Below are 24477 nucleotides of genomic sequence, written 5' to 3'. Positions count from 1 at the left end.
AGATCTAAATCAGGGGTGTCAAACTCAATTTCATTGAGGGCCGCATCAGCATTGCGGTTGCTCTCAGGGGGCCGGGTGAGTATGGCCTGAGTGGGCGTGGCCTACTGGGTGGGCGTGCCAGAGTGCGTATGGCTTACTGGGTGGGCGTGGCCAGCTCTACATCGTTCGCATCAGGGGTGCCTATGGGGGCCTGGGCAGGAGTGGGACAGATCTGAGGGTCTCTGGCAGAAGGAGGGTCTCTGGGCCAGGGCCAAGGCAGTGGGGGCCGTTCCCTCACTGTTTCCAGGATGGCTTCGCGGGCCGCATGAAACCACTTCGTGGGCCGGATCTGGCCCCCGGGCCTTGTGTTTGACATGTCTGATCTAAATGAAGACACTCTCCCCATGGTAGCAAAACTAAATAATGAACAGTTTGCTGTCCCTGAGTAACACCCCAACAAGTGACACCTGAAGCAGCCACTGTACCTCAGACTTGCAGTAGGACCAGCCATTCTGCTGAGACCTGAAAAACAGCGTGAACTGATATACTGAAGCGAACAACAGAAGCTCCATTTCTCTGCTCCAGGATCTGCAACCTTTTCCTGTTTCTTTTTTGTTTTTTAATTGTAAAGAGAAGGATATGGTTGACACTTAAGATCCAGTTATTGGGTTATAAACTAGCCTTGCAAGTTAGAGGGTTTTTTTGTTTTTTTTTTAAAAAAGACAGTCATTTGGCAGCCCAATCAAAGCCCCATTCCCTCTGTATCTGTGTGCATGTGATGTCAACCCACATGCAGAAGAGAAGGGGCTTTGATTGCCTTGCTGTGGCCCTAATATATATTTTTTTACCTCTTACATAGCTGAGTTTTTCTGAAGCAGAGCTGGCTCAGGAATTCTGGGAGTTGAAGTCCATGAGTCATAAAAGAGCCAAGGTTGCCTACCCCTGGTCTAGGACAACAATGGCAAAAATATATGTGATATTTACTTAAGCTTTTCTGCTTTTCTTGAACTCTTGTAAACATTCACTTACGATAGGGGGAATATTCATTTTATTTGATATTGAATTCAATTTGCTAAATATTAATTTAAATTCCTAACTATTGGATGCATTGGCTTGGTTTATGGATATTCTTTGAAGTATTTGTATTCTTCTGGGTCTCTAGAATGCACAGACATCTGAAGCTATAAAACTACTGGCCTGATCAACCAGATTCTGACACCTTTGACTGACGGTAGTGAAACCTTCTAACTGTGATCCTTTTAACTGGATGCTGCAGATTCTGAGTTTTGAAGTAAGATAAATGCTACATTACTGAGCTACAGTATCCCATTTCAGTTTTTTACCCATACAGGCTACTTTCACATCATATGTTTGGTCTGTGTTTCAGTGATTCTATGAATCCAGCCATTGTGATTTGTAAATTATAGGTTATATGGTTTAGATTGAGATATGAAAACAGCCTTTGTAGCTTGTTCAGCAAAGCATGGTGTGATGTAAGAATTCCATTCCATGCTTTTGTCTTGCAATAGCTGTTCTACAGAATAATTTGTCACAGTATGCTTCTTTTGCTGGCTATGGGTTCATAGTTTCTATGCTTTATCCAGCCCATAAAGGGTGCTTGGTGTAATTTATTCTAGCTCATTTCATATACCACCTACTTCCATGCCGAGTATTATCCAAACATGTCTTCTTAAGAGAGGGTAGACCTCCATTCCTGGCCCATGCTTATGGGATTTGGTGTCTAACATGCCTTTAAGATGCCTGCCAGGAAAAGTTATCCTTGATTGTTAGCTTCCAAGCCTATCAAACATGACAATATTTTCTCTTTACTTGCAAAGGCATGTTAAAATGTATGAGGAAAAAGCTATTGGGCACTTAGGTATTACAGTGAAGCCTTATTTTAATGAACCAATTGGGAGAAGATATGTCTGTTATTCCCAAATGTCTGTTAAATGTAAAAACATGTCATTTTGGTGATTTATCACATCTGTATCATGATGCCATTCTGCAAAATAATGTTGTTGTTGTTAGTTGCGAAGTCGTGTCTGACCCATCGCGACCCCATGGACAATGTTCCTCCAGGCATTCCTGTCTTCTACCAGCAAAATAATGTATGTTCTTTCAAATCCTGAATTTACATAATTGATGTAAATGATATAATAGGCATCAATTGCAGATTGACATCATTACAGAAATGGTATAATTTTTTCCATGAAAGTCGTAAAATTAAGATTATTTAACTGGCCTTCTCCAGATCAGGAGTCCCCAACTCCTGGTCCAGGTACCAGCACCGGGCCACAACATGCCAGAAACTGATCTGCACAAACTAGCAAAGCCCCATCTGTGAGATGCAGGCAGCACATGAAACCATGCCCCCATCTGGTCCATGGAAAAACCTCTCTCCATGGAACTGTTCCCTGGTGCCCAAAAGGTTTGGGGGCTGCTGCTCTAGACGACTTCAGATGCAATAGATTTATTCATTCTTTGAAGGAAGGGGGGGTGGATGGAAATTTGGTCCACTATAACCAACTTTTTCTAAATGAGTGGGGTGTCTGTTAAATCAAGGTTTCGCTTATTCTGAAATGCAGTGCTGGGAGATATTACTCTGTGGGATTTTTTTTCCCCAAGTGAAAAACTGCAAGGGTAGCCAGTGGCAATCTCTCCCAGTCAGTTTTCTGTTGACAGCCATCTCAGCCATAAATTTACAAAGTGCTTTACAAGCAGGCAGGAAGGCGGCAGCAGCAATGAGGAATAACATTGATGCACGGTAGGCCTTTGTGTGGGAAAGCCTGACCAGATAAGAGCTGTGTGCATAGATTGGTGTGTTTGTGGAGCTAGGCTCCTTTATGCCTCAAGTACTCTCTTATCCTGAAATATTATTGGGTTTTAGAAGGAGTGATCTCTTATGTAATTGCAGCATGAGAGAGGGAGAGGGAGGGGGGGTTTAAAGTGCTGGCTAGGAGATGGTGAGTTCTAATCCTGCCTTAGGCATGAAAGCCAGCTGGGTGACTTTGGGCCAATCACTCACTCTCAGCCAACCCACTTCACAAGGAAGGAGTATTATGTATGTTCACCGCTTTGAGTTACCTTTAAAATAATAAAGGCAGGATAAAAATCTAATAAGCAAACAAACCTCATTCTCAAAAGAAACCAAGGGGACATTGAGAATAACAGACATACCTCTTCCTAATTGGTTCATCAAAACTAGGCTTCACTGTAATATTTAAATGCCCAACAGTTTTCTCTCGTACATTTTAACAAGCCTTTGCAAGCAAAGAGAAAATATGTTTGATAGGCTTGGAAGTTAACAGTCAAAGTTACTATGATGTTAACTACGGTAATTCTTCAGCTCTATACAAACTCACTTTAAAGTGAGCTCTGCTGAAAGCTCTACTATACTAAATTCTGGACTAACTGTGGTAGCTTCAGCCTGGAAGAAACACCAGTTCACTTCCTATCTAAGTCATGAAGATCACTTTATGCTAAGACGTGGTTTACTGAATCAACCTGGGTGCCTTTAATATATTAAGCTCCAAACCATGATTTACAAAACTACAATTAGCTGAATTAAACATGCTTACTCAGAACTAACCCAAACACATTTATTTGTAACACACTGAAGCCTGCTTTGCCTTAAAAGTAATCCTAAAGCAGCTTAGCCATCGTTTCTCAGCATAAATAAATCTACTTCAAATCTTAAGGATAAAACAAGATAAAAATAAATCTCATATATACAGCGCTCTGGAAAGGTAGGAGGAAGGGTGAAATATCTTGGGATTTAGCAACACCAAGTGAAACCCAGATTGGATCTAGGTATTTCTGGTTTAGCCTACAACCAGAATTATGCAAACTTATGCATTAAAATACATATTTAGGCATTAAAAAAACCTTTCTCAGACATAGAGCATAGGAAAAGCAGTCAGGTTTTCATATATATCTGAATAGAAATTCATTATTTTTCAAAATCACAAATAGGGTGGTAAAACCAGCCTAGAGAAGTAATATTTTTTACTTAAAATAAATATTTATTCACAACTAGGCACTTCAAAATAAATCAGTTTTAAACAGATATAGCAATAAAAACAAAAACAAAATTACAGGCAAAATTACTGGGGGGGAAGGCTGTCCTAAAATAAAGTAAAGAAAGGAAGCAGAAGTTAAGCACTCAGAAAAAGACACATTGTTTTCTCCTCAGGTACTAGGCATTTGTGAAAAATGGATGTTACAGGGTAAGTTCCAAAAGAAAAGAGGCACCAAGGGGAAGAAGAAAGATGAGGAATGAGTAATTCAGTTATGTAGGGCAGAAAGGATTTTAAAAAGCAAATAAAGAAAGCAAATTGAGATAAGCAGTCAAACAATGGAGGGTTAAAAAAAAAGTACTCAAGGGTAATTCCAGATGAGGCTTTTATTGTGCAATCCCTCCACCTCAGTCAGATAGGCATTATCTTGCCACTTACAGGATTCCTGTATTTTCTCACTCCTCCTTTTTCTACCTCCAGAAAGCCAAAAAAGAAAAAAAAAAGGCAGAAAAGAATCAAATCCAGTATTTGATTGGCGCACTCTCCCCCTGAAAGTCAAGCTTCAGAAGAGAAAATCACCTTAGGGTATATAAGAATGTAGATCAAAAAGGAATAAGAGAAAGCTGAATTGAGACTATGAAAAACCAAAGATATACCAACGTAGAGAATAGAAATAATAATCTATTAGATTGGAAGAAAATATCAGAACATCATCAATAGTCAAAATCCAGAGTGCTATGAGGATGAGGAAAATTAGGGAGTCAAGTAGTCCAACCATCTGGAGGGAAAAAAAACAAGTTGGGAAAATCTGGAATAGACCAAGACCAGTATGTTCAGGGCAAATATTCCTGAGGGTACATAAAATCTGCCCTAACATGCAGCTCTTGGAATCATTTCAAAAGTTCTTTGCAAGTGATCAGTTAAGACAAAGGCAAGGGGTTCAAGACAAACGTTTCAAATGGATCCCCAATGACAAGAGAGCTCAGATACTGACACCCTCCGCCTTGTAGTGATAGTTGAAGGTGGGTGGGAGAAAGGGAAGAGGCCCCTTCTTCCCTCCAACACAGAACAGTAGAGGAGGGCTGAGTCTCCTAAGGGTTCCCCCCCCCCCCCCCGTAGAGAGTAAGGAAGATAAACTTGATTTTGAAATATGCAGGAATCATTACCTAGGCAAAAGGGGCTGGGACATTTATATCCAGAACAATCAGATAACATTTGAAAACAACTCAAGCAAACACTTCCTTAATTCCCTGAATAATGAGGAGAAAAAAAGAGGTACAGGATTTTGCACAATTCAAAGTTTCTATTACCACAGCTAATCTCAGTCCTGGAGAGGAGGATAATAGTCTTGTTGAATTATTAGCTGGCTCAGGAGCAGCCATAGCTTTCTCTCACTTGCTTTCTCTATTCTTCCAGTTTGCTATGGCTTTTCTTGGCACACCAATGGTTATTTAGATTTTTGCAGGCTAAATACGGTACCTTTTTTGGATGAAGGCATGGGGCTAGGAGCGTACAGCAGAGGTGAGTTTGATGGGCTCAAGCTCTACCTCCCATTTTTTTTATTTAGAGACACTGCCCAACTCTGAGCCATTGAGCTAAGGCTTCTGGCAAAATTGGTCTCGCCCAGACAGGCAGCTGAGAAAAGAGGAGAAAAAAAAATGTAAAATTCTCACCACCTTGATGCTATCTTGGTCCCCTGGGGCCTGCCACTCTCAATCTAACCCACCTTCGGGGCAGCTCTGAAGGTCAAACAGGAAAAGAAAAAGAAAAAAAACCTCTTGTTCAGATGCCTGGGGGAAAGGCCTTGGAGCATGTCTCGTCACAAGCAAATCTGGGCTTTCTTGCAATCCACAATGTGAGAAGAGGCAGGTCCAGGGAAGGAAGCCTGCTAGGTCTGGGTTGAAAAACAAATACTAGATTGTGAATTGGCTAGAAGGAAGAAATGTCTGGCAGTTCTCAGATTGCTGGAACATCACCTCTCCATTTTTTACAACTCACTGCACTCCCAGCCTGTTCAAGGAAATGCTTCTTTTTGCTAATACCAATGGCAGTGTTGAAAAACTTTGCCTATGCTGTGGAGGCCTGTAGCAGTGGGTTTTCTTCTCTGTCAAAGAGTAACTGAATTAGAGGTACACAACTTTTTTCTACTCCTGAGGTCACACTGTGCTTTCAAAAGCCAAGATTCCATAAGAAAGGGGTAGATTCAAGCGCAAAATTATATGTGTTTAATTTATCAGGGGTCTGCAAACTTGGCAACTTTAAGACTTGCGGACTTCAACTCCCAGAATCCTGCGAGTTGAAGTCTACAAGTCTTAAAGTTGCCAAGTTTGCAGATGCCCTGATTAGATCAACTAACATTAAATAATTACAATTTGGAAGGTGTTTTTTTTTAGGATTGCACCCAAGCTTTGAGGGCCAAGGACAGCTCTGTAGCTTTAGTAAATGTGCTTTGGGGTTAAATTGGCTGATTGCTGAAATCTTTTTTTTTCTTCTTCAGGGACTGTAAATCTTTCAGAGAAGCCTTCCAGTAAAGCAGCTTTGCAGTGGCTTGAATAACAAAAGAAGAAAACTTAAGATTATAGGGAAAGAATGCACAGCCCCAGTATTCCAAACCAAATGAAACAGAGAAAGTGCAGAGCAAAACACAGATTTCCCAATAGGTCATTCCAATCAGAAATAACAAGAGAGATAAGCAAAGATACCAGGAAAATCAATCCAAGTCAGAGATAATTCAAAAGAAGACCAAAGGAATGTTTAAAAAGTGGCTCCTGTAATGTTTGAGTGGCCAAAATGGAGAATCTGCACTCTCTTTGGAAGAAGAATTATAATCACATGAACTATTTTCCTAGAGCAGACATGTCAAACACAAGGCCCGGGGGCCAGATCCGGCCCGCGAAGTGGTTTCATGTGGCCCACGAAGCCATCCTGGAAACAGTGAGGAAAGGCTCCCGCTGCCTTGGCCCTGGCCCAGGCCAGCCGGAAGCCAATGTACAATTTCGTGGTGGCCATCTATGCTGAAATGCATTCAGTCTTAGCTCCACAAGGCCGGCTGGAAACAGTGAGGGACCAGCCCATGCCGTGTTGGCACTGCCCACTGGGCGCACGCTGGGGAGGTATCACCCTTTGTGAGGAATGAAGAAATGCACCATTGCCTGGAAGTGGCCAGCACATGGCCCTGCCTACTTTGGGCAGGCTAGGGCCTGGGCAGCGTTACGCTTCTCTTCAGTTTCGTGCCACCCAGCTCAGCTTCTCGACACGGTCAGAAAAGTGCCCCACTGCCTGCCAAAACCGGGCAGGCTGGGGGCTGGGCAGCATTGCGCAGGTAACATTGACTCTCATGCTGCTCATGGCATCCCCTGCCCCAGAGCCCACCAAGCCAGATGTGTGAAGTAGGTGAGGGCCATGTGCTGGCCACTTCCAGGCGATGGTGCATTTCTTCATTCCTCACGAAGGATGATACTTCCCCAGCTGTGTTTCTTGCCTGTTTTTCTCCCTCCCTCATCTTAAATATTTTCTTACCACTCTGTTCTTGGAAGGAAGGAAGGAAGGGAGGGAGGAAGGGAGGGGAGGGAGAGGGAGGGTCTGAGGGAAGTCCTGCCTTAGTCCTGCCCTGCTGCCCTTTCATCATCTCCTTGCCCCCTCCTCCTGGCCTATACTGGGGGGTCTCCCATCCCATTGCTAAGGAAGCTTTGGATACAAAGCCAGGTCTCCTCACATGGAGAGGGAGTGGGCCTCCCTCTTGACTTTGCCCTCGTACCCATCATGAGCAACCTGGCTAAGGAGAGCAAGCACAGCAGCAGCAGCCTTGAGGAGGAGGTAAGTGCAGCTGGGCGCGCCACCTTGGGGAAGTGGAGCTGGGCTTAGTGCCGTGGGTTCTTGATGGCTGGGCTGGGCATTTGACCTCCGCGCCACCGTCCAACCCCACCCCCCAAGGCCTGAGAGGAACAGTGAGGCTCCTCCAGTGGACCATGCCTTGGCACTTGCCCCAGTCCAGTCTTCTTCTGCCAGAGACCCTCAGATCTGTCCCACTCCTGTCCAGGCCCCCATTGGCACCCTTGATGCGAATGAAGTACAGCTGGCCACGCCCACCCAGTAGGCCACACCCACCCTGACCACACCCACCCTGGCCCGCCAAGGGCAACTGCAATACTGATGCGGCCCTCAATGAAATTGAGTTTGACACCCCTGTCCTAGAGAAAGAATGCCTACAAGAGAGGACCATGGTAGCAAAGATCCAGGTCACCGTAAGGGGGAGGTCATCCAGCCTCTGATCCATTTCCAGGGCTGCATGGATAAGACTTCCAAGTTTTATGCAAAATTTGGGGCTAATACATTTCCCTAAAAGTTATAATTAGTGGACATAAAATCAAAGCAAATAAATTTAAAATAAAGAATACTGAACTTAATCATTTGTTCTGCACAAAAGAGTAAAACTGAAAATTGTTATTAAGATTACCCTTTCAGAAATCAGCAGTATCATTAATAAATTGTAGATAAATAACTTTAGCTGTTGTTATTATAAAACATGACTTGCTGCAGTGTACACAATGTATACTCCCCAATCCCTAACTACAGAGCTTCTCTAAAAATGCTGACAAGAGATTGTTTTTAAAATGAAAGGGAAAAATATCACATAGCAAATCACATCAATCCATTTCTCTGGGGTTGTCTCCAAACACTTCTTTGTTCTGACTCTACCCAAACTTTTTGGAGTGTGGCTCCCAGCATGCTTTGCAGGTACAGCATTTCACCAATAGATGGATGATGTTAATGCTGGTATAAGGGAGTACATTTAAGTGCAAGTACTACAAATGTAAATCACCTTTCTAACATAGCAGCACAATAGTCTTAATTGCAGCTCAATCATAAATTTCAGACCCAGTCTGAAAAGGAGAAACTGTCTGCCTTCAAATAAGGTGCTGGCACAGCACACCTGAAACTTGCAATTTAAAATATTTTGAAACATACAATTAAAACGAATCAGACCAAATCTTGCTCCACAAGAGGCTGAGCCAAATCAACCTTGCATGTAGAAGACATTATTGGTCATTAATTTACAGAAAGTTGAGTCACAGAAGGAGGGAAAACATTCCTGACCCAGCAATCCTTGTGCTGCCTAAAACCTAAAGTTCAGCTTTGTTTCAAGTTAAGCTTAATTCCTCATTCAGAAAAAGCTGATTTTTGCAGGTAATAAAGATGATGTAACTGAATTTGTTGTCTGTGTGGATTTAGTTAAGCTGTACAGGTTTACTTCTATATCCAAAGGGGAACAGCAGAGAAACCCCGCAGGATGCTGCATCTTGTCCTTGAGATATTGGACTTCCCACTGTGCCTCCATCTGACTTTGAAATATCACAACATGGACTTCTCAACCTACAGTCATACTCATTTCGTACATCTTGTTACTTGAAGAAGGTAGAGAAGCAACTCTGGTTAATGATTAGAATGATGACCAATCCTGAATTATGAAATTTAGCAACTCCATCCTAATAGATTTTGTAGAATAATTATTTCTGCTAAATAATTATTTACAAACGTCCGCCAGTCTAAGAAATGTGTATTGGTGCTTGAAAGCCAGGATGGTTTGGGGTAAATAAGAACATGAGTCAAAAACTATTTCTACACATCTGGCCTACAATGCTAGGAATGTAGCAATGTACTGAAATGTAGCCCTATCTGGGACTAAAGTTTCACCCCCTCTTTCACTCCATTATTGGCTAGAATTGTAATCCAACACATCTGGAGGGCACCAGCTCAGAAAAAAAACCCAGCTTTATATATTACCTTACCGTGACACGATCTCCACTGCAAGAATTAAAAGAGAATAAAAATGCATACACAGCTTTTAGATTTTTGGTTATTTACCTTGCCCCCACAAACTGAACCAAACTGCAGTATCCCCCCACTTTCTGGAAACATTGAATGAATGAATTGGTAGTGGAGATGCAACTCCCGTTGCTCCAGCTTCTCTACTCCAACATCATAAATTTTAATAGCTTTCCTCATCCTTTGTCCTCCGTATATATTGGACAAACTATGAAAGTTGTTTTCTCATAGATCTGGAGGAACAAGGCTGGAAAAGGATAAACACAGCTGAAATTACCATTATTGCACCCACCTTGTGCAGCTGCCCAACACTATCTCCCAGGAAGGCAATGGTGTGGCCTGTTTCTACCATGGCAGCCACAGCTGTCAGTCTTGGCACAGTAGTCAGGAGTGCCTCAGCCACCAATGGCTTCCGGCTAGCAATGGGGCTAGGCGTGTGTTCATCCCCACAGGGGTAAATCTCTGGGGATTCCTGGAAATGAATAACATGAAAAACAAAAAGGTTGGAAGACAGCCACCTCGGGGTGGAGCAACTGATCTTCTGGCCTTAAACAGTAGAGTCATTCCTGTCCTGCCACTCACTTTGGATAAAGAGCTGCAGCGAGAGGTCACTCCATATTCAATGGCAGCCTCCTCGTCGTTGCTGTCACCTATTCCAGATGTGGTGTAGCACAACTGCCGTGTCTTCTCCATCGCTGCATTAACTGCACTCAAGCTGTAGGAACACAGTGCGGTCCGCCCAGTTGGAACTGCAGTGGAGCCCTGCCCAGCAGCTAAAACAACAAAGAGCGTTTTCTCTTTTCCAGCAAAACCAGGTGCCAGATGCATAGCCTGAGCCAGGTTGTAAGTTTGCCCTTGAGTATGTTGGCATTCGAGAGGTAGCTCCACATAGGAATAGAGATTGGTGTCATCTACGCAGCTCCGGGAGAGGTAGGTTCGATATTCCATCTGTGCCTTTGCTCCACGCCGAAAGAACAAGAAGTAGACATAGCCATCAGAAGCAAAGGCACCCACGTAGCTGTTGTTATAGTCTGAGAAATCACCCACAACCAGTTTGCCCATTCCCTCATTGGAGAAGGCCTGTGGTCCTTCCAACTGGCGGATGGTAAATGGCGGGATCCCTCCAGAGAGCTTTGCAGTCAGTCCACGACCCACAAAGAGCAAGTCCCGGCCATTGTGTTGCCCCACTAAGCCAACTGTTGAAACCTTTGGCTCATTGGCTGCCACAAACTGGTTGTCTCCTGGATCCTCAGGATGGTACAACACTTTAGTGATGTCCGTCAGAGATCGCTTCTCACATACTCCCTGGAACAGCTGCCCGCAGACCACTAGCTCACCAGCATGCTCATTGGGTAAGAGGAGCTTGTTGGAGTTGTCCATCAGTTGGGCCTGTGGACACTCACGAACATCACGGAAAGGGAGACACTCAGGACTGTCTTGGTTTGGCCCTGTGCGGGCATGGCCTAGAAGCTTCAGCTCAGAATCCAGCTGATACAAGGCATTGACGCCCCCCACATACAGTCCCCCTGTGCTCTGGGCTTGAGCCAAATGATTGAATGTACCATTGGGAACCACAAATAATGGATAGGAAGAAGGTTGAGCAGCTGGGTACAAGGGCAGCAAGAGCATCAGTGTAACCATTAGGGGCAACAACGGGCGGCCTAGGACCATGGCCAAATCCTAGACAGAAGGAGAAAAGGAATGAGCAACATCCTAAACCAGCTTTCCCAATCCTTGGCTGCTTCAGTTGTATTCCATTTCAGTTCCCACAATCTTCAGCCAGTAGGTCCAAAGAGATCAGGGCAGATCTAATGTGCCCCTGGAGGACCACTGGCACTTTCCCAAAGCATTCATTCACAGATCCTACAGTAGCGTGGCTTCCAAAAAGTAGGAAGACACCAAGGTTGCCCACACCATTCCTCCTCCCATCTCTACAGGTAATTGTCTGAATTCATTCCAAATGCTTATGCTCCAAAACACTGCAGTCTGATTGCCAAGAACTATGGCCTCCTAAAAAGCTCCATCAGTAGCAAAAGGGCAAAATAGCAGATTCATGAGTGAATAAATAGTTTTATATTTGGTCATAGAGAACCCAAGTACTAGAGGCAATGATTCATTTTTTTTCTCTCTCACCACAACTATCAAATCGGCCACCAAATGGGCATTTAAAAAAAAAATCAGAAAAGGCTAACTGAGAAACAACAATCCTTTAATAAATCAAAGCAGTTTAAATGTCCTCAGCTAATCTATCACAACTCTGCAACCAGCTCAGGATGCAACAAATACCAGACTCATGAAAGGGGAAAAAGAAATCTCCCAAGTACAAGCCATGTACACTTTCAACGTCCAGATTCAATATTCAGAGACCAAAATTAACTACATAAACAATTTGCTGACCCTGTAGACACTTTTGCTGCACTCCAATCACTTATTTTAAATACTTCAAGTCCAGCTGTGTTTGCCCAAGTTCAACTAGATCAGTCAACTTAGTTATTCTTTAGCTAGATTAACTGGTTTATGGTTGTATATAGTCTAAACTTCCCCTTCATGGATTACTGCCTTGTCGTGGCGAAGGGGCTTGCGTAATTCAATGAAGCTATGAGCGATGCCATGCAGGGCCACCCAAGACGGAAAGGTCATAGCAGAGAGTTCTGACAAAACGTGATCCACTGGAGAAGGAAATGGCAAACCACTCCAGTATCTTTGCCATGAAAACCCTATGGACAGTACCAAAAGGCAAAACGATATGACGCTGGAAGATGAGCCCCTCAGGTCGGAAGGCGTCCAATATGCTACTGGGGAAGAGCAGAGGGCTAGTACTAGTAGCGCCAGAAAGAATGAAGCGACTGGGCCAAAGCCGAAAGGACGCTCAGCTGTGGATATGTCTGGTGGTGAAAGGAAAGTCCGATGCTGTAAAGATTTTTTCTCCATAGGAACCTGGAATGTAAGATCCATGAATCAAGGCAAGCTGGACGTGGTCAAACAAGAGATGACAAGACTGAACATTGACATCTTAGGTATCAGCGAACTAAAATGGACAGGAATGGGTGAATTTAATTCAGATGACCATCAGGTATACTACTGCGGGCAAGAATCCCTCAGAAGAAATGGAGTAGCCTTCATAGTCAATAAAAGAGTAGGAAAAGCAATACTGGGATACAATCCTCAAAATGACAGAATGATCTCAGTTCGAATCCAAGGCAAACCATTCAATATCACAGTAGTCCAAGTCTATGCCCCAACCACCGGTGCTGAAGAGGATGAAATTGACTGGTTCTATGAAGCCCTACAGCACCTTATAGAACTAACACCAAAAAATGATGTCCTTATCATCATGGGGGATTGGAATGCTAAAGTAGGAAGCCAAAAGATAACTGGAATAACAGGCAAGTTTGGCCTTGGAGTACAAAATGAAGCAGGGCACAGGCTGATAGAATTTTGTCAAGAGAATACGATGGTCATAGCAAACACTCTTTTCCAACAACCCAAGAAACGGCTCTACACATGGACATCACCAGACGGTCAACACAGAAATCAGATTGACTATATGCTCTGCAGCAAAAGATGGAGAAGCTCTATACAGTCAGTAAAAACAAGACCAGGAGCTGACTGTGGCTCACACCATGAGCTTTTCGTTGCAAAGTTTAGGCTTAAACTGAAGAAAGTAGGGAAAAGCACTAGGCCAGTCAAGTATGAATTAAATCATATCCCTGTTGAATATACAGTAGAGGTGACAAATAGATTTAAGGAATTAATCTGATAGACAGGGTGCCTGAAGAACTATGGACAGAGGTTCGCAACATTGTACAACAGGTAGCAACCAAAACCATCCCAAAGAAAAAAAAATGCAAGAAAGCACAATGGCTGTCTGAGGAAGCTTTGCAAATAGCTGAGGAAAGGAGGGAAGCGAAAGGCAAGGGAGAAAAAGAAATATACGCCCAATTGAATGCAGAATTCCAGAGAATAGCTAGAAGAGATAAGAATGCCTTCTTAAATGAACAGTGCAAAGAAATAGAAGAAAACAATAGAATAGGGAGGACCAGAGATCTTTTCAAGAAAATTGGAGAGATGAAGGGAACGTTTCATGCAACAATGGGCATGATAAAGGACCAAAACGGCAGGGACCTAACAGAGGCAGAAGAGATTAAGAAGAGGTGGCAAAATTACACAGAAGAACTATACAAGAACGAGCTTAACGTCCCTGATAATCACAATGAGGTGGTCACTGACCTCGAGCCAGACATCCTAGAATGTGAAGTGAAGTGGGCCTTAGAAAAGCTGAGCAACAACAAAGCTAGTGGAGGTGACAGTATTCCAGCTGAGCTATTCAAAATCTTAAAAGACGATGCAGTAAAAGTGCTACACTCAATTTGCCAGCAAATTTGGAAAACTCAACAGTGGCCACAGGATTGGAAAAGATCAGTTTACATTCCAATTCCAAAGAAAGGCAGTGCCAAAGAATGTTCAAACTATTGCACCATTGCACTCATTTCTCATGCTAGTAAAGTTATGCTTAAAATCCTACAAGCTAGACTTCAGCAGTATGTGGATCGAGAACTACCAGAAGTACAGGCAGGATTTCAAAGAGGCAGAGGAACTAGAGATCAAATTGCCAACATACGCTGGATCATGGAGAAAGCTAGAGAGTTCCAGAAAAACATCTACTTCTGCTTCATTGACTATGCTAAAGCCTTTGTGTGGATCATAACAAACTGTGGCAAGTCCTTAAAGAGATGGGTGTACCAGACCATCTTATTTGTCTCTTGAGAAACCTATATGCGGGCCAAGAAGCAACAGTGAGAACTGGACACGGAACCACTGATTGGTTCAAAATTGGGAAAGGAGTCCGGCAAGGCTGTATACTGTCGCCTTGCCTATTTAACGTATATGCAGAGCACATCATGAGAAAGGCAGGGCTAGATGAATCAAAAGTTGGAATTAAGATTTCTGGAAGAAATATCAACAACCTAAGATATGCAGATGATACCACTCCAATGGCAGAAAGTGAAGAGGAACTGAAGAGCCTCTTGTTGCAAGTGAAGAAGGAGAGTGCAAAAGTTGGGTTGAAACTAAACATTAAGAAAACCAAGATCATGGCATCCGGCCCTCTCAATTCCTGGCAAATAGATGGGGAAGAAATGGAGGTAGTGACAGATTTTATTTTCCTGGGCTCCAAGATCACTGCAGATGGGGACTATAGCCAAGAAATTAAAAGACGCTTGCTTCTCGGGAGGAAAGCAATGGCAAATCTAGACAGCACACTAAAAAGCAGAGACATCACCCTGTCAACAAAAGTGCGTATAGTCAAGGCTATGGTCTTCCCAGTTGCAATGTATGGCAGTGAAAGTTGGACCATAAAAAAGGCTGAGCGCCAAAGAATTGAGGCCTTTGAACTCTGGTGCTGGAGAAGACTCCTGCGAGTCCCTTGGACTGCAAGGCGATCAAACCGGTCAGTCCTAGAGGAGATCAACCCTGACTGCTCTTTAGAAGGCCAGATCCTGAAGCTAAAACTCAAATACTTTGGCCACCTAATGAGAAGGAAGGACTCACTGGAGAAGAGCCTAATGCTGGGAAAGATTGAGGGCAATAGAAGAAGGGGACGACAGAGAATGAGGTGGCTGGATGGAGTTACTGAAGCAGTAGGCGTGAGCTTAAATGGACTCCAGATGATGGTAGAGGACAGGAAAGCCTGGAGGAACGTTGTCCATAGGGTCGCGATGGGTCGGACACGACTTCGCAACTAACAACAACAATAGTCTAAACTTAGAACATTGATTACTTTAATAACCAAACTATAGTGTGTTGTGGTAATCTAGTCATATGCTCTGTTCCCACCCTACTGTGATAAACATTACTCATCACATAGAAGTGGATTTTTTCCTCTGTTGTATTCCTGTGTTGAGTTGTTATTAAGGCAATTTTCTTATTTGCTGAGGTAGATACAGCATTGACTCACACAGGAACACAAACAGCAGCCTCCTCAATGTGGAGATGATTAAGTTGTAAGCCCATCCTACCCACATAACGGACCATCCTAATTTAGAAATGAGGGTGGAACGAGCCTGTTCCAGAAAATCTAGCAGAGACACAACAGTGAACCTCATTTGAGTGCAGAAACTGCAAGCCCCTTTCAGTGGAGTCTCCAGGCCTTCACCGACAAAAGCAGCACTGCAACGTCACACCATAAAGCGCTGCCCTTCTGTGATGCACACAGAAAAAGAACAGGGCTTGCACCAAGACACCACAACACTCCTTGTGTCATTATGACTCCCCTTGCTACCCCTGAGGATGCCTTTGTCATTTTTATTTCAGTGTGTATGCATCTTGCAACTCGCCAATCTTCCAACCGTACTTAATTGTGGCTCAGCATGTCACTCGGGAATCACCAGACTAGACTGACTGAAGTTAACCTCAAGAGGATCCTTTTTTTTTTGCCTCAGGAATAATGTCTCCTCCAGATTTTTTTTTTTATTCTTCCTGAGTAGAGTCTGCACTGTGTGCCAAAAGCTATCACAGATCAGGATTTTGCATGTAGATCCTCACTCACTGGGTGGTGAAATCCTGCTGACAAAAATTCTCTAAAACAGTGTGGACAACCAGTCCTTCCTCCCCTAACAGGCTGGTAAAACCGGATTAACTTGTGCAGAAGAGACACCCTGCCAAATTTGATGACATTTCAAAGAAGACAAAGGAAGTTTTCTTTCCACTTGGTCAGCTAAATACTTGCAAGGGGAACTGGGATTCTGATTACTATTAGTAGGTAGGCGTTGGGAACTTGGGGAGCTTTAGGCCCAATTAAGCTGCTGTAAAGAGGAGTAATTATGTAGCATATGCGTTAGGGCAAGCCACATTCGGAGCAGCTGGTAAATCAATACTGTATCCCTGTATGCCAAAACTAACCATCAGTTAAAAGGCATAAATTGTGGACTCCCAATTCAATGTCAAGAAGCAGCAGCAGCAGCAGCAGAAACAGCAGAAAAAGGAAGAAACGGCAGCAGAAGCAGAAGCAACACTGTAGGAACACGCCATTTATCTATTTCACTTTCCCAAGGAAAGACTCGGCTTCTCCCTGCTACAGCAATCTATAATCTGGTCATTTTACTACCTGAAGTGGAGGCCAAATGCCATAAGGCTTCTGCATTATCCAGGCCTCAGATCCTGCTTTTCTTTCAATCATTCTCTGTCCTCACCTTCCCTCTCCCTCACCCCCACCCCCACCCCAGGCTTTTGGTCACCAGAAACCAAAAGCATTGCCTTGCTGGGCTACAGGAAAAGCACTGTCAGGCAAGGAGTAGGCCACCCACCCACCCCCCACCCCCGTGCTGGAATGAGAGGGAAGAAAGCAAGGGATGGGGCTTCCACTTTAGAAGCGAGAACCCTCCCAACCCTTCAGATTCCAACTGGGATCTAGCAATGGAGAAGGTGATTAAGAGTCCCTTAATCTCCCTCTGTCAGTGAGGTCAGAGCAGACAAGGAGACAGCGAGGAGGTACTGGGGGCTGGGGGGAAGAGTAACAAGGAGAACCTTAGATTTCTACTCTGGTTGCTGCTGCTGCTGCTGCTGCATCTGATAATTGGAGTTAAACATTTGCTGTCTCTTATTTCTTTGTAGACAAAGGGCCTCCAGAGGCAAATCAATGGGAGTGGGGTGGGGAGATTTTTTTTTTTTTGAAAAAACCTGGAAACTAAATCTAATCCCAGATGTTTCACAACCTCAGCTGGGGCCAGGATAAGCAAGGAAAGCTTTGTCATGAAGGCAGTACAGTAAGAAGTGGCAATACGGGAACTTGGATTTGCAAAAAACCAGACAGAGGGATGCTCTCAGGGAGAGAGCATTTGGTGGGAAGTCTCTCCACACCGACTCTACTCTGATTATTCCTCTGTTCCAGGCTGTTGTCTAACACACAAATGGGAAAGTGGTTTGTTTTCCTCCCTCTTCACTCCGGTAGTGGAATTCCCAGCCTTACTTTGCACATACTCTCTTATTGCCCCATTGAATTACCCAGAAAATGGAGCCATCTGCCTACTAAAGCAGGGAAGGGAAGAGGACGCACTTATTCAACATCTGGGCTGGAAATCAAGCCTTCTGTCTCTCCTTCTCCCTCCTCTGTTTCATCTCCCCCCACTGCAGGGGAGCAGGAAGCAAGGGACTACTGGAGTTTATAGTAACTCTTTCCTTACCCCTTCCCTCCTGGCAACAGCTGGAAGGAAGCAAATAGAATAAATGTAGCAACATTCCAAATCCCAGGAGAAAGTTTGAGAGGCACTCACAGAAGACAGTGCCACAGGGGTGGAGCTGCTAGAGACAAAGGAAGCTCTAAGGATGCACACACACACACACACACACACACACACAAACAAATCTATGTATCCATCCATCCATGAAGAATTCAGGAGTCTTGTTCCCAATATTCAAATACATTTGGATTGACATAGCAGAACAACCTAAGTCAAAGCATTACTACGGATAGTGATTACTTTCAAATAATGACCCAGAAGAAAAAGTCATCCATCATAAATGGCATTTTCAAAGTCAACTTCAACTTACAACCCGCATACACCCATACCAGAGATAGAACCTAAGGATTTCCATAGCCCAGAGGGCTCCCAATCACCCACTTAAATCTCCCCTCTAGACCATTTCACATCCATACCCTTTCAGTGCTTACCAACTGGCTGTGCTGGAGACATTTCAGCTCCCACATGGTAGGGTCAAGCAGCAGGACTCCACAGGCATCCCTACTGGAGAAGGAACAAGATAAGACAGGGTGCCAGTGACGGGGAAAGGGAGTTTGCCATAGTGCTTCAAGGCTGCATCAATGGCTGCTGTGATAACCCTCCCTGATCAAAGTCTCCACTGTTCCCATCTTGACTGTGCCATCACAGAGCCACACGGGGCTAAAGGGTCCATTATCCCATTGACACAGAGCGCTCACAGCTCTGATACATGGCACTGACATCCCAGAGAAAATGGAATGGGGTGGGGAAAAGCAGCGTCTGGAAGCACAGAATGAAGAAGGCCCTTGCTGGAGTTTGGAGAAAGAAAGCAGTTATTGCCGGCTGGGATTATCAGCTGAGTGGAAGACTATGAGGAGCAGGAAGAGGACAGGTCAGGACATGGGTTGAGTTGAACTCCTCAACAGAGAACAGAAGGATTCTTTGTGATTTGTTTTGTACGGAGTTGTTGATCAATTGGAGGGGGCAGATAGAGAGATGCCTGACTTTGGCAGTGATGGTGATATTTTGTTCTTTGGAAGAAAACCTCATTCAACAGCCCAAGACTGACCAATGAGCAAAAGAATTAAGCCAGCTGAAGCCAAGCCAAAGCATTGCACGCAGAAAACCGTGACACCAGAAGACCGTGATACCCTCATCCTCCCAATTTGGAATTTTGGACTTCCAAATTTCTCCAGCTTCTACTGGTACAAAGAAATAGTAATGCTCAATGTCCAAAGCTCTAGGCCTCTCCAGTGTTTAAAATGCCCTAGACAGATCATCAACAGAGCTAGTGCAAAATGAAACCGGGCTGGCTCCTGGGGATCAAAGCCTTGCTGATTCGTACTCTGATGTCAATAGCATGCTGCCACATAAGGCAATTGCATTAGTCCGCCATTGGTTGGTGGGTGCATGAAAGGGGCTAGACTTGACTGAACCTGCCTTGGAAAGTCTCACCATATACCGCCAACAATCCAAATTACTACAGATCTGATTTCCCCGTTATTCCTTGGAAGCAGCCCTTTTCTCTGCCTCTCTCCAGCAATACTAGCTCCCCTCCCACATTAACAATTCCCAGGCAACCCGAACGATTCTTCTATCACTGGCTTCAGGAAGCTGAAAAATCTGGGAGATTTGGCTTTCTACAAGACAGTGGGGGGCCGCATTTATAGCCACCGAGGGGAGAGGAAGGAGTAGGTTACCCATGTGTGGAAGAGATATAGAAATTGAGGATTTGGGAAGGTCTTGCTTCATCTAGGGTGGCCTGAATTACATGGCCTTTCCTGCTACCGCAGATACTGCCTGTTGATTCTGTGCTGCATCTGCCCTGGTGACAACCGAGGCCTCCCTCACTTGGAAGAAAGAGAGGTTGAAAAGGTGTCAAGGTCAGCAAGAAGCTTCAGTTCCTTGGCGGGCACCCAGCCCAGCCGCCCCCACAGCGGGAAGCAGGCGTGGGGAGAGCTATGCCACTCTAAGGGCTGCTGAATGCCCCCTTTGTCTGGCTCAGGGTAGGGGGGCAGAGATAGCACCACCCCTGATAAGAGTCCAGAGGCTGAGAGACTCTAACTTGAGTTCAGGGCTCGTTGTTTGACCCAAAAAGGGTCGGAAATAAGGGCAGCCCCCATTCTCAGCCTAACACACCAAGGCACCCAGGCACGCTCCGCTCCAGGCTCCTCACCCACCTGAATGGATAAGAAAGAGGGCTGCTGTCTCAAAGGGCAGAAAAACACACAACCCAGCAGGAGAAAAGGGATAGCTTTTTAGTGCCTTCTAAGGTAAGAGGAGCTAGGACAGGAAAATACACTAAGGACAGAAAGAGGGTCAAAGGAAGTCAGAATGTTAAGTGGGGGGGGAAAAGAGATGATGGTAAATATGGGCAAATGCGATTGGTAACGCTGTTTGGGGCAGAAGCTGGTAACCTGCCACAGAATGCTCTGTTTCCTGACACATCAGATTTTAGGGCACGTGGCAATTGCTCCACTCAGAGCTCTGAAGCACGCAGTCCCCTCAAAAAGCCCTCAAGATCTCTGCCCATTTTAGTTCTCTTCCACATACACACATACCACATACTCACACACCCCAGCATCTCAACCCCCATCCCTTACTTACAACAGCCGTAGCCACTGGGCACACACCTGCTCCTTGAGCGGGAAAGCAGGTTCTCCCTTCACCTGGAAGGTGCTTGGTGTTGCTGCCTTTCTACAGGCTGCTCTGCTCGGCACCAGGTGATACAGTGGTGAACCCAACCCACCACCCAACGTCATTAAACGCCCACACCGTCAAAAAGAAAAGGTGGGCGGCCTCCGATAATTCCTCACATGCAGCAGCAAGTGGGTTTGAAGCCACAAGACAGCTGAACACCAGGACTGCGTATCCGGCAAGCGCCTGGGACTGAGTTAGGACTGAGACACATCCTCCCTTGCTGAGAAGAGCAGGTGTAATTGGCATCAGCCAAACAAAAATCAGATTCTCTGGTGGGACTCAAATTCAACTCTGCCGCCCTGATCCAAGGCAATCTCAAAGAGGAGGAAAGAACAAGAAAGAGAAGAGGGGGGCGGGGGAAGAGTCACTATGTTTGTTATACAATTTGAGCAGACACGAAGCCCACTTTGCTGGTAGGTACTAAACACAGGCACCAATTTTCCACCCGCTGCCTTAGGTGAGGGGAGGAGGGGAAGAAAGAGAATAAGAGAAAGAAAGAGAATAAGAGAAAGAGTTAGAATCATGTGCTTCTCGGCAAATCCACACTTCTTTGGCATCACTATCACCCCCTGCTTAACTATGCAAAAACCTTTGGGGGAAGGTGGTGTAGCAAGATTGCCTTTTTTTTTTTTGCCCCCTCCCTTTCCCCTTCCTGTGTAACTTCACACCCCTTTGGAAAGACTAGCAACCAACCAACACCACTGTTAGTGTAATAGCTGCGTAATAGCCAAGTCTGTTTCGGACCTCTTCCTCGTCAATAGCAAAGGATTTGTTTGGGGTGGGAATGTACACGGATACCCACCTCATCCACAGCTCAGGCAGCTGCACAATTGTTCACGCTCAGAAAACATCACAAACTGTATTACACCTGATTGCCCAGGAACAGATGCTGCCTCTAAGCAACAGCCTAACCCCTCATGAGTGCGCCTGAAGCAGTTCCCACTCCAATAGCCCACTGTATGAAATTCTTCCCCGGAGGCATATACAGCCCCCACTTTGCTAACATTTCCTAAACAGGTTTAAGTCAAACCCGTTGGTCCCAGCTGAATGACTGCAGGTTGCTGTCTTGGGTTTTAGCTTTGTTCTGGATGGTTGGTTTTGGCACTGATTAGATTTAGTTACGGTCTTACTGGATTTTTTGGTTTGGCTGGTGTTGTCAGCTGCCTTTGGTTTGTTTGTTTTTTTCGGGGTGGGGTAGTTTATAAGTACTATGAAATAAATAACACACATTTGCTAGGTCCATTAACACTATTGCACTAAGCCACCTAAGCCAAAGTTTACCAACCAGAAAAATTGGGCTCATGCACTAAGCCAAAGCCAAACAAATGACATTCCGGGTTAAGGCAATGTGTGAATCCAGCCAGAGTGGGAGGAGGGGAGAAAGAAAGGGGAATGGAAGCAGGACTTCTCCCTAAATTCAGCAAATGGTGAGTGTCCCCTCCTTGGTTGGTATTTTTAAAAAAATATGTTTAGGCTTTGTGGTTTGACAAGAGAAAGACCTAGGGCAGGGGTGTCAAACTGCCGGCCCACGGACAGGTTTCTTCATACCGAAGCCACCCCCACCCCATTGCCGGCAATGCAAAAAGAGTCACGATAGGTGACGTAGCGGGTTTGACACCCGTGACCTAGGAGATAAGTATTTGGACCACTTAGTACATCTAATATAAAAATAATCTTTCATAGTAACAGTAGGTTTGCATGTAAAACAGCTGATGTGAGGGAAAGGGTGCAAAACCCAAGTTGTGACCCAGATTCCAGGATCAGAGTCACCAAGCTAAAATCAGGAAGGGGACAGCATCTTAAATCATTAATTTTACATTTAAAAAGTTATAAAGCAGAATTGTCTGTTCAATGTAGAGATGAATGCAACCCCTTCATACACCCTGTGATGAAGCTTTATGATGATTGGAACTTTTCAACGCAAAAGCTATCTCTGTTCTGGGTTGTGGTGGCCAAACTTTTTTTTTTGCTTTTTACAGGCAAAACTGAACTACAGTCATTCTTCAACAGGATACTATAATCGCCCTGGCACAGCCACCTGGCATCCTCCCTCTGTGCTACAAGTGGAAGGCCCAGCTTGCCTGTTTATTCAAACTGGACTTTCTGGTGTCGCTGATTTGATATAGAGGAGATTGACCAAGCCAAACAATTCATCTTCGCACCTCTCTCTCTCTTTCCCTCTGTTGAGAATACCATCTTTCCCCCCTTATTTTCCCCCTAATTTCCATGTTTTGTTAGGAGAAAGAGAAGCATTGCTGTGGCTGATGTTAGCCATAGTGCTGACAAGTTTCAACAGGCCTGAAATCACCAAATACCAATTGAGTAGACCTCCTCATATCTGAAGTGTGGGTCTCTCTGTAGTTACATGGGAAATGCAGTCTACACTTCTTTGGGGACAACTCAATCTACTTTTAAATCCTTAGGAAGAATCCTTTTTGCAAAGTAATCTCTCCTCCTGTATCCAGTTTTTTTTTAAAAAAAAATAACAACAAAAAACCAGTAATCCTTCCTTGTTCAGGATATTTCACAGAATCACAATAAAGGTAAATGTTCCCTATAATTTTTATAAACCCGATCTCAGTTCTGTAGTTTTTGTAGTCAGCTCAGATTAACAATTGCAGGGAAACTACAATGCACATTCCTACCCAACAACAGAGCTTAACACAGATCTGGGGGGTGGGGGAAGAAGCAAATACACCAAATCTTGACTTTTCTTCTTTCAAAAAGCAGAATACTTGTATTCTCTTCTTTCAGTCTCCAAATCTGCCAATTTCCACCACCACCACCCCCCAGGCACTTTTCCACTTGTCTACTTTAAGAAGCACCCTTGGAAGAAATTTAATGTCTAGATTGGGGGTGGGGGAGAATAAGAGGGGGGTGGGGGGAAATGCGGGCGAAGAAAACTCTGATGAGGACAGATGAAAAAAGATGAAGGGAAAGGAGGTCTGCAGCGAGCAGAGAGGGGCGCTGAATGAAGAAAGGCGAGGGAAAGCTGTGGAAAAAGGTGTGGAGCGGCGGAATGCCTGGAGAGCGATGAAGAGGGGGAAAAAAAGGGAGCGTTGCTGGCAAGAGAAGGCAGTCGTTAAAGAGGCAGCAAGGGGAAGAGGGTCCACGGGATGATGATGGGTCGCCCGTGGGAAGCCGAGCGAATGCTTCGGGGGGCATTCTTCGACCGGTTCTTTTTGCACTCGAACAGCGGCTCCGAGAGGGAAGCAGAGGAGAGAAACCGCGGTTGCAGAAAGGCATACGAGGATCGCTGGAGGTACGGAACACATGGGATCGGTCCCGAAGAAAAGGTCCTCCAGGGCGCCCGAAGGTGCATCCTTACAGGCGCCCCGCTCCCGCCTTCCTTCCTTCCTTCCCCGCCAGCGCTACCTACCTGGCCAGCGAAGTTCAGGAGAACTTGCGACCGTCCGCCGCTCAAAGCCAGGAGCCGCTCCCGGGCAGCGGCACCGCTCACGCTCCTCGCCACGCCCCCCCACAATGCACCGCTGCCAACTCCGAAGTCTCTCCTCGGCCGCCGGCAGCCCCATTCCAAGCCGAGTCGTGGCAAGCCAAGCCGAGCTGCCGCCACCTCCCCAAGCCCGAAGGCCGGCTAAGAACTGGAGGGTCAGGAGCGCCCCCTGCTGACTGAAGGGAGCTAAAAGGCGTCCCAGGGGTTTTATTTATTTATTTATTATTTAGATTTATATACCGCCCTTTCCCCCCCCCCCAAGGACTCAGGGCGGTTTACAGGA

At 45.0% G+C, this 24477-nt stretch overlaps 1 protein-coding gene across 7 annotated transcripts in view; it reads right to left on the bottom strand.

The window, feature by feature from the left end:
* The window catches only part of PLXNB3 (plexin B3), a 70529-nt gene extending 46311 nt beyond the window's left edge, over positions 1–24218 (bottom strand). The window contains exons 1-4 of one of the 7 annotated variants that reach the window (XM_081315774.1): positions 24120–24218; positions 18493–18565; positions 10407–11504; positions 10117–10296 (exon numbers count right to left, since the gene is read on the bottom strand). In XM_081315774.1, the coding sequence (XP_081171900.1) occupies positions 10117–10296; positions 10407–11504; positions 18493–18528 (1314 nt within the window). In that variant the 5' untranslated portion in view covers positions 18529–18565; positions 24120–24218. Of the gene's footprint in view, positions 1–10116; positions 10297–10406; positions 11505–18492; positions 18566–20647; positions 20736–24119 lie in introns of those variants that run through there. The other 6 variants (XM_081315775.1, XM_081315777.1, XM_081315778.1 and 3 more) reach the window with 6 other exon arrangements.
* Between the last annotated feature and the right edge of the window lie 259 nt (positions 24219–24477).

Source organism: Vipera berus (assembly GCF_964194415.1).
Source record: "Vipera berus genome assembly, chromosome: 2".
In the NCBI taxonomy this organism is placed as follows: domain Eukaryota; kingdom Metazoa; phylum Chordata; class Lepidosauria; order Squamata; family Viperidae; genus Vipera; species Vipera berus.
This window is presented reverse-complemented; position numbering and strand designations above follow the sequence as displayed.